This window comes from Trichoplusia ni, chromosome 20, assembly GCF_003590095.1.
Source record: "Trichoplusia ni isolate ovarian cell line Hi5 chromosome 20, tn1, whole genome shotgun sequence".
In the NCBI taxonomy this organism is placed as follows: domain Eukaryota; kingdom Metazoa; phylum Arthropoda; class Insecta; order Lepidoptera; family Noctuidae; genus Trichoplusia; species Trichoplusia ni.
In genome coordinates this window covers 5398816-5410055 of record NC_039497.1, presented here as the reverse complement: position 1 = coordinate 5410055, position 11240 = coordinate 5398816, and the positions used below count along the sequence as shown (strand labels likewise).

The window sequence follows — 11240 nt, the reverse complement described above, 5'->3', positions numbered from 1 at the left end:
TGCCTTTTATTTCAATTATATTTTGGTGTTGATGAAGTAGGTAGTTTGAAATTAAAACACGGTCAGGATCGTCTCGTTTCAGCATTAAATTAACATTTAACATGAAGCAGGTATTTTTGACTTGCAACACCCACAGTCTCACAGAAATGCGCGGTCAGCGGCTATTTTGTAAATAGTTTTGACTATAAAGTTATTGTTCTTTCTCGAAAAGTTGCTTTTTTTATTAAATAAAAAAGCTTTTTTATAAAATTTTTTGCTTCGTTAACATGGGAAGAAATTGTCTTACATGTAAAAGTGACTTGAAATCCAAACAAAATTTATTTGTGTTAGCAAAACGAGTATTTAACAAGATGAGGTTGGTGATTTTACTTTTCACAAGTCCACCGATTGTATGAGTTGCCGCAATCACAAATGCCCAAGTGTTTATGATTGCAGCAGCTACTCAAATTAATTATTCATCAAGTCAGCAGAATACATTTACAAGAATGTAAATCCACATGTCGAAAAAGTTTAAATGTACTTTTCCGAATTCGAATTAGTTCAGTTACACTGCATTCAAGTCCAAAGTGATATGAAACTAATTCGATTTTCAACCCGATTATAATTTAACCATAATAATGAAAAGTATTGAAAGGTGCTTTGAAATTAAATTAAACATTAAAGGTTACAAAACACATTTATTTGACAACAATAATTACAAACATAAGTACATCAAAACCATTTTATGCATTAACTTACAGGGCACCAAAAATAAAAACAATTATAAAACCTGGTTGCGTCCTATGTCGAGGAAAAAGCTGTATAGATGAGGACACATCAAAAGATATCTACCAAAGAATAATTACAAGAAGTATTTCGAAGTTGATCAAAGATTTTATTATAATAGAAACCTATAGATGTATGCCCCTATTGGGTGATGAGCAAGAAACTGTCCCGGACTGGGATGTGCATATTGTGCGATATTCTATAGTATTTATTAGCAGTATTTATTCCTCTCCAAATCAACGTTCTAGAAGTTAAGCATTATAATTTTTAAGATTTGACTTTTATTGTTCCTGTTGTTTACTTTTTAAGATTATTCACTATATTTAGAAACAAATCTGCCTATAGTAAACTTATTTTGTTATGAAACCACTTTGACATAAGATTTAGTTGATTATTTTATAACAGGTAATTAACTAATACCATTTTCATTTTTTTATAATTATTTATGTTTATAACATACTTTTTATAAAGATTACATTTTTTTGTAAGATCTGGTTTATTATAACTATTATGATTTACCTTGAAGGTAAATTGGAGTAAAAAAATTGTGTATAAAAATGTTGGTTTAAATTCACTTTTACCCACAGATGACATTGTTAAATTTAACTTAAACACGCAAGGGAACATCATTTAAGTTAAATGTGAATCATGCCTCTTTATTTCATACAAATTTTGCTTGAAGCACGTAAAAGGCACACTCAATTTATGTTTATTCTTAAATTTACTAATATAAAGAAGAAGCTTCTAATAATGAGTAAGTTTTTTCGCCTTTAAGGTTTTTCTTGCATTACAATGATTTTTCAGTTCAAAAGTTGTTATTCAACTTAACAAACAAAGACACTATTTTTATTGTCTACTTTAAATTATTAAAAACATTAACAAGGTTTGGGTTTGTAAATCAAGGGAAATTACATAGAAATATTAAACATTTTATTTTAAATAACACATTTTGGTGCAACTATTTGCTGTCAGATCTATTCATAATACTATCATTTATTAATTATTGGGGTGTTATCAACAGTTCTAGCTTGACAGTTACATGCAAGTCTGTTAATTATTCGAATGTTACGGCCTATGGCTTCTAAAGAGAGTACTTATGATATTATAGATCAATACAGTTGTTAAATGTTGTTCAGACTGGACAATACACCATTGAGCAAATGAAATTTATGTATTTACAAATTAGAACTCTGAACACACGGGTGGATGTGCTGTGCAGTGTAATGCTGTGTTTGATGCAGGTTTAGAGGCTATTCTATTCTCAGCACATCCAAAAAAGTTTACTAGAAAACTTAAAAATGTTTCAGAATCAAGTTGGTTATTTACTGATTAAACTAGGTCTACAACATTTAATTTGGTTATTACTAACATTGACTGGTTTTTTAAAACATTCACATTTGTAAAGAATATAATATATATAAATATACAAGTTGCATGTTTTCATGTAAATAATACATGACATACAAATGAGTAACAAAAGTTAATAAAAAAAGAAAAATGATTTTTATATGAAATTGTGCGTCACTAAAATATACTTACTCTATGTACATTATTGCCGTACTGGAAGAACTTAGGACAACGGTTTTCTAGACACAGCTCTCTTGTGGTGAGGCTTTGTGGCCCACTGAGCTTTTTGCGTAAAACGAGAAGTGGAATTATATTCTTGATCCAATTTACTTTCCTGCATCACGTAAATAAATTAGGCTCAATGAAATTACAGCAGCTTAGTATCAATGCTAACTAACTACCAGGGGCGGCCAGTACTGAGCTCTGTGTATAGACACAAAAACTCAAGTCGCACGTCCATTAAAAACTTACTACATGGTCTATAGCTTGTCTCGTGTCGCGAAAACCGTTCAAAGATTTTTTATCAGTCCTCCTTATACTCACTTTCGCCAGTAAACGTGCAGCCTGAGTGCTGAATGACGTGCCTCGCCGCGTATATCCCATAGTTCACACATTCCGTGTAAGGTTTACCCAGCAATAGTTGAGCAAGGAATCCTCCAGTAAATGCGTCGCCGGCTCCGTTAGTATCTACAATCTCGTCAGTGCTTAACGGTTTCACTGGTGTTACGATTACTTTCCCATTTTCCACGAGGACCACAGGCGCATTGCCTTGCGTGATAACAACCACTCTTGGCCTATCATCCATTTTGGGAAGACGGGATATTTCAAGGGCAATTTCTTCAATAGTTGTTCCTTTAAAGTCAAAATCTTTTGCAAAGACTTTTGCTTCCTGTAAAATAAATTAATATAAACGATAATCTAAAGTTACTTAGCGACATTACATACTTCAAAATTGAATGATGGTTTTGTTATAGTGGAAAAATCTGAGGAAATGAAGATGATGCTCCAACAAGCACAACAGTAGATTACCGTGAAAGGAGTATTTAGTAAGAAAACTACACTTGTGGCCAATAGTTGAAAAGTGAAATATGTACATGATCTTTTTTTGGGAATCTTTCGGCTGTCTGCAAAAGATGTATCCGAAAATAATGCCCAAAGTCACTTTTCGACGCGCATGAAGTCTTATTTATAGATAGTTCATAATATTCATGGTTTGATTTGACAGTCTTATCATCCATGTCATTTTTTTGACCAAATGATATCCTATATTGAAATAAAACTTCGCACAACTCTGCCTCACACGGGCTTTGAACTGCGTCCTAACTATATTTAGGTATATGATATGCACGTGAATAACTCACCTCTAGGTTTCCGAAAAATAAGTCGACGTAAGGTAATAGTTTTTCAAGTGGTTCTTTGTAGAATTGTGAGACGAACGCCGCACTGACGTTAAACACGAAGGTTTGTTTGTTCTCGAGCGAGTGCTTTGCTAATCGCATCATGGACTCAGGTGACACCGCTACGAAGAAACCCTGGAATAGACAACCTCCGTGAAATAACTTTTTTTACTAAGAAATGAAATACATCTTGAGCCTGCTTCCTTTATGGGGTGTAGTTTTTTTATAACGAGTTTTGTTACTGTCTTTTTGCAGTCGACCATTATGAATATAAAAATTACACATGGTTTACTTAGTTCTAGAATCACTGACATAAAGACATCATCGTACTTGACGGTAATATAACCAGCGTGTACATTTCATTCATTTTCTTACTCTGGAAAAAACGGATAGGCCATTTAACTTCTGGCTTTTCTGTGTTAACAAAAACTTCACGCCTATCCCGTCAACCCGTTATTCTTGGCTCACCTAACTTTATGTTTTTGATTCGATGCAGTCACTACTTAAACAATTGGTTAGACTGAAAGCCTGCCACATTTCAGAGAAGGATCACTTGTTATCAAGGGCCGGAGACCTTTGCCCGGCGGTTCAGTGTATTTCCCGTCTTACCAAAAAAGGAAAAGGATGATTTGTTGTATGTACTTACAGAAGTGTAAAAGAATTTAGCGCTTTCGATGGCCTTTTTGCACTCCTCCTGAGAAAGGTGATCGTCTGTAAACTTCTGCGCGGCGGCGAGGTTGGCGCACAGCGAGCGGTTCTGACCCGTCACCAGCACGGCGCACGTGCCTGTTGGGTGCTCCTTGTTCACTTGATACATAACGTTAACTCCATCCGCACTGGGGAACAACAAAATGTACTGTTAGTTACAAAAATAAAGGAAATAGAATAGTAGGACAGTACATCTCAATAGGTAAGTTTTTGAACGTTTTGTATGGTATGTGAAAAGAGATTTACATGGGAATAGCGGTGTTAATGGTCATGACGCCATGAAAGATTCGGATGCTACAGTATTGTATAGCTTTGTTATCTTCCGTTAATCTTGCAGTACGCATATTGTAACGCAACAACAATGTTGGGCTTTTATTCATTCGCTTGCTGACGGGGTGAATAGCTAATGACTTGACCTTACGTGCACAGGGATGAGATATGGCGGACTCGTAACGACTAAGACATTTCAGGCATTCGTTCAACTTGAGAGGTTGTGGGAAGCGGAGAATAGTAGAAGGGTGTAAAATGTTAGACGGAAAATATAAGTTGCCTATAACCTACAACTAAGTATCATCATATTGATGCATCATTCCATATGTACTAGCAAGGAGGAAACTACATCACTTTATTAAGTAACATTTTGCCACCAATCTTAGCAACGAAGCAATTGTCGACCCACATTCTTCTACCATTTGCAGTCCAACGGAAAAACACACTTGCGGGCAAATTTTGTATCTGACCGTGACCAATAATAAGTAGGATATAGGTAAATAGGTATAGTCAATCAGGTCTTATTATCAATGTCTATTTAAAGGCGGAAAACAAAGTTAGAGCAAACACTGTGGCTCTATCTACTCGCTGTATCTGCACTAGAATAAGCAAGGACTAAATGCCCGTATGAATAATTGAACACATCACAACGTCATGTGTTTGTCAATTGCGAACCTGAATAAAACTTTATTCAAGGTCGCTCTGTTGTTAAGGAAAAAGACAATAAGATCAAAGATGTGATCACGTCGAGATAAAATCATATAAAAATAAAATATTTGCAGAGATTTTTGGTTTAACTTGAGATAAAACTCCCATTTCAGCACTCGCCATTTTTAGACATCTTGCAACAACGAAAGTTTATGGTGTGGTGAGGGCTGGGCGAATCGAGTACTGTCTGTACTGTACTATTATATTTGGACAAATAAAGTGCTTTCGTAGACTAATTTGAATAAATGTGAACTTTTATTAAGCACCTACTAGACATTTCTTTACGGCTTTTCGACTAATTTTATTAATATTTAGATAGTAGGTGTATTAATTAACAACAATCATCATTTTATACAAACATCGAACATTTTTCAACAACAATATTATGCGATAACGAACTAAAAATAAAATCAGTTGCAAGGTAATAACTCTTCGAAAGTACGATCAATAAAATTTCATTGGAAACAAATTGGTCGGGCGATTGCCAATCATTTATTACCGCTATACAGAAATATCTGCATCGAGCAAAGACATTACGTAATAGCCGTAATGACATAAAGTGCTCGCTATTATCAAACATTGGCGCATATTTCTTCATGCTTGTGCTTTTTAAATGGTACTCTACAGCTATAATTTCTTTCCTTTAATAAGTTAAATGGTGTGTCTACTTAGACATAAACTTACGGTGCGGAATGAGGAATTAAATTCCCCCTATGGCGTCGTGCAGTCGGTTGAAAAGGTTTTCCGGTAATTACCGGGATTCCCTTTTTGCTTTTAGAAACAATATCTAGCGATAGTAGCGATGGGTAAATTGGGAAAATAGCCAAGTTCCAGTACCTACGACTTTAAACAGTATGAGTAGGCGGTGGTAGGTACTATTTTTATAGGGCGTTAAGTCTTTAATTCCGGATTACCTGTTAGCCTTTTACAGTTGATCGGATTATCCTTAGTAAATTGAGGAAGGTAAGTAGAAGCTTTTCAAATTTTCGTGTAGGTAAAATAGTTTTGTTATATATCTAATCTTACAGTCGAAGTCGAGTGGAGTCGTAGATATTTATGTAGCTAGGTACAAATACTATTTACATATGTAGGTACAATTTATCTTAATGCGATTATGTCGACTTAAAGATACAAATGGTTAAAAATTAAATTATTAGTGTCAATATCACCAATGTATTCGTTTTTAAACTTGTTTTCAAGACAATTTTCGATCTTTTTTATGCTTATAATAATATCTCAGTATAAACTTGTTTTTTTTTCTCAATAACCCCGTCTTATTTATGAATAAATATGAATTGTAGATTAGTTCAATTTACACACACTGGTTGTAGTAGCCTGAAAAACCATAGAAGCTAAAATCGCTATATCGAAAATGGGAATGAATGCTCTTTAATTCTCTATACAGGGGTTTGCCCAATGTTGGGACAAGCAGGAATTGAGCATGCTCTAAAGATATCAATAAATAAAGGTATTAAAAACCGTTTGAATTATTACTAGCGCTTTTAAAACCACTACATTTAAATGGTTTACTCGCCGTTTTTTTAGCATCAATATCTTAACGATTGAAATAACATTTTGTGTGAGCAGACCGACAGATAAGGAGATGTTAGCGACCGAGCACAACAGGGCTAAATGTTATCTCTTAGCAAACATAACACTTATCTCGATTGCACTATTACTTACATCATTTACTATTTATTATATGTTCCAAAAACGTGTAACGTAACGAATATTATACCTACATGGATAATTGATTTATATATAAGTAGACGCCATATTGTTTTAAACTACAAAATATAATAATAGTTACAACATTAATCCGCTAAACAGCTGCTCATAGAAAGTTTCTCATAAGCAAGTTTAGAGTATTGATCGCTCCCTGCGAGTTGCGAGTTGGAAATTCCGGATTCCGACAATTGTTTTTTTTTTCTCTGATTTTTTTATTTATCGTTCGTCATTGTTACTTTAGAATTTAAAAAAGTAAACTTTGAACATGTCAACATTGGTGGCACCTCTTACATACAAATCCTTAAGTTGAACCGCTCAGACTTGGCCGTTATCGTGGTATTGTTAGGATATGGCTGACAACATGAGCAAAACTATGCCTGATTTAACTATAGCCTTATGACAATTTAAAGCCACCTTTTGTCACTGAACAAACAGCCATATTTAGTAATACATTTTGGCGGTTTGCGGTTGGCGCGAACAGTAATATGATTCCATGCGAATGTCCTTGTATCGTACGAGGCATCACGACAGATATAGGCTAGATTGACTGACACTATCTTGGAGAGATTAGTTTTAGATATGATGTGTCATGCATCAAAATTGATTTCACAAAATTGAGGTGCACATAGATGAAACTGATAGCTTAAAGAAAACCTTCGGACCGAAAAACCACGAATGTGTTAAAACAGATTTAATGCGATGCTACATATTCTTAAGTTAGAATTATACACCAAATGTTATGGTAATATCCTTCAAGGTTCAGAATTACTGAACAGAAAAATACAGAATTAATGAAGTTAAAATAACAAAACAGACTAATTTAAATGAGTCTTTATCGAAATTCTCTTATCTAATTAACTTTTGTTTTCATGACAGCGTCGCAGTTCAAAGATCAAGAATAAGTAAGATTAATAATCAAGTATCAAGATTAATATAAGAATAAAACGTACAGTCATGACAGGAAACATGATAATGTGTTTATTGATCCGAAAGAAGGCAATGTTCTCTAATAATAGTGCGAAATTATTTGCGTAGTATGTTGACGGCATCTATTGGCTTCAAAAATATGTTACGGTATTTGAATATTTTAAATAGTTAATTATGCTATAATATCGACCGCAAGCTGATGGACGTATACGGAAAATTAGTAACTTTTACTCAAAAAAAAAAACATTGCGGAATAGTATCGACTGTAAAAAAACTGTATAAAAATATTTAAAAAAGAAACTTGGTTAGTACGGTATTGTGAAATTAAACTTACGCACCTAGCTCTCTCTTTTAATATCTGCGCGAATTTGTCGTCGCCCACGCAGCCGAAGTAGGTGCAGACTTTGGGCTTCTTGATCAGCCACTGGATGACGCGCAAGGAGTTCTGAACACTGCCTCCAGCTATGTACTCGGCGTTGTACCTGTTCCGAGAAAAAAATATTTCATGATGGCAAAAGAAAAGATAATAAGGAATAATAAGCCTTATATGGCTCCTGCTAACATTGCAATAATGAAAAATGATTTGCAACCACAAGATTATTATTTTTAATTGGATTATATTAATCTTCGGATGATTTATGGAGACTTTTAGAAGTTTTACTTTTGAAAATGGAGATTTATCTGATCTATCAAGTTTTTTGGGTGTTTTGAATTAGTTTTAGACAAAAAACGTAAGAATTTATGTGAACAAGGAATGTAACAATAATGTATTAAATCTTTAGTGTCATCTGTTATAGAAATTAATTCAAGAAAATATTAGCATTTTTATGTTCTTATTGTTTCAATATAAAGTAAATTGAAATAGGTAACAAGCTTATCAATATTAATGGATTTTTTACTTTAGAACTTAATAAAAACGCTGCCGAGAATAATATTAAATTAGAAAACATTATGAGATGAGATTTGTGACACATAAAAAGTACTTTTCCTAGCTCGCGATTGTTTTCAATCGAGAGCAGCTAGGTGACCTAGGTGTTAAAATGCGAAATCAAATTATAACTACTTAGTTCAAGCTTTATCAATTAGTAAACATTTTCTAACTGATTAAGCATGAACCATATCATAAAGGAATATAAACTTACTTCTCAGTTAGTTCTTTGTACAGCGGCATGTGTTTCGCGTCCGCCATGATCGCGTCGTTCGGTTTCAGGTCATATTTCTGAAGGACAGATTCATCCACGACTGCGGAGATATCCAACAACGGGTTCCCCATCCCGATGAGGAGGTTTTCCGGAAGACTGTAAATATATGACGAAATAAAAAATATAGTATAACCTTCTTCTTCTTTAAAAGCTCGTAGATGTAACTAGGTTTCTGATTAAACTAAATACCTACTAGCTACACGCATTTCAAGTCCAGACTGATGTAAGATATACACGACTAGGTATCTGTGGTATGTGAGGAGTGGGCACACTAAGTCAAGATAATATCGATTTCTATTTTTTATGGCTCCGAAGGACAAATAATTTTTAACCTGTTAAACGCCTTAGACGACAAGAGACGACCATCGGGCCAGACACGCCACTTTCGGGACTGGACGATACAAAATTGAAACCTATGAAATATAATATTATTTTTGGGTTCCTCCTCTATCGATAGTTACTTTACTCAAGTTATTCTGGGAAAAATTTATTAAATTTTGACATTTCTGAATGTATCAAATATTTTCAGATTTTGGTGGCTTAGGTTGCTGTTTTTTAATATTTTACATGCACATTTAGTAAGAATATGTGTCAATCCAGGACTATATGAAAGGTTTAATGTAGTAGTCATCCAAGCATTTGGATTTACTTATAAGTCATTTAATGACATTGCCCATTCTCATATAATGTTACAAAATAAAAATATGTGCCCACTTGCAGTGCAAGATGAAATACCGGGTTACCGCAGATTCAAAATGTATCTATCAACAGCAAAGACAGAATCTGCAATATCCCTGCTAAGACTACACTATGATATAATTAATTTAAATAATACATAGTAATGAATTCACATCACCGGCTCAATGGCATATTTTCAAGGAAGTGGGGACTTTTCCAGTCGAGGTGACTTAGAACTGCCTTAAAGTTTCAAAAATATTAAAATACTACTTATAAATAAAAACAAAATTCACATAAAGAATGTTAACTAAAACCTTATGTTCTCTGTTAAGAATAAAATATTAAATTCCTTATCATATCAGATGGTCCAATCCAAAAAAATATATTCAAGCTTGGTCACTAAAAACAAAATATAACATTTAAAAAAGAATTGTATTTAATAGTTTAATATTACTACACTTAAAAAGGTACTTCAACTTAAATTAAAGAAAAAAAAAAACATTAGATAAAAGCTATAAAAAATTACAAAATCTAGCTGCCTGAGTTTTAGGTAATTTTATCCTTTAGAGTTCATCTAAGCAGGAAAAACTAAAGATTATTACTTCAAATGCATGTGGTGTACAAAATGTACAAGCATCCAGCACAGACATAAAAAATAACATAACTTAAAATATGCCTAAAACTTAAAAATGAGCATTAAAAATATATTACCAATACAAAATTCCTGTTAACGTAACATATACCGTACATAATTCACAGAATGTTATTTTTTGCCGTGTAATTTTACAAGAGACTCGTTCCGGCAAATTAACCAAATTAAAACAGCCGTCTCTTGAAGGAAGTTCTTAATAAGATGAAAAATAACTTACCTAGTATTTTCCATTATGTAATATCAATAAAATACTACAATCAAAATAAAGTAATAATTTACAACACGTTTCGAGTCAGTAATATAATGGGACAAGTTATTACTTTCCTACTACCGACTACCGCATGTTTTTGTTGATGCAGATTTTTAAAACGTGTTCGATATCCACGACTCGCAAGCTTGAAATGTCAAGCCAGACAACTGCCAAAAATAAATTCACATTTCGTACAAAATGTCAGATGTCTTTCGTTCGGATACGATCGGAAAATAGTTTTGGTAAAGTCATTTAGTTTTCCTTAAACTTAAAAATATAATATTTCAATCTGCAAGGTAAATCTTTTATTGACGCAACGATATTAATATAAATTCTAATTGTTTGAATTTAACTTTCCAATTTTTTCCGTATTTCGACCCCTGATGTCGTACCGTATCCATGCCGATACCTGTATTATTAACATTTCGATTTTTTATCTACTACATGCATTTTATAGCACGGCACACAAGTGAAATAAATACTTGTAAGAAAAAAATAGAATAAAATAAATAAATATGAAATCCACCTGATATTATTAATTCCCGGTTTGTTCTAGGGCAAAATCTTTAGATATATCGCGATAAACTTATGCCTCACTTTATGTATTA

General features: G+C 33.3%; 1 protein-coding gene across 4 annotated transcripts; it reads right to left on the bottom strand.

Annotated features, from left to right (window-relative positions):
- Nucleotides 1-657: 657 nt before the first annotated feature.
- Nucleotides 658-10802, bottom strand: LOC113503681 (adenosine kinase 2). Of its 4 annotated transcripts, XM_026885732.1 has the most exons (8): nt 10600-10802; nt 9385-9465; nt 8993-9148; nt 8189-8332; nt 4156-4345; nt 3474-3644; nt 2656-3001; nt 658-2446 (listed from the first exon to the last, which is right to left on the bottom strand). In XM_026885732.1, exons 1-8 carry the CDS (start codon nt 10611-10613, stop codon nt 2439-2441), a joined length of 1110 nt encoding a protein of 369 aa, XP_026741533.1. In that variant the 5' UTR covers nt 10614-10802; the 3' UTR covers nt 658-2438. The 4 variants fall into 4 exon arrangements, with proteins under 4 accessions (XP_026741533.1, XP_026741531.1, XP_026741532.1 ...); XM_026885730.1 differs by having other exon boundaries at nt 658-3001; XM_026885731.1 differs by lacking the exon at nt 10600-10802 and adding an exon at nt 9909-9995 and having other exon boundaries at nt 658-3001.
- Nucleotides 10803-11240: the final 438 nt, after the last annotated feature.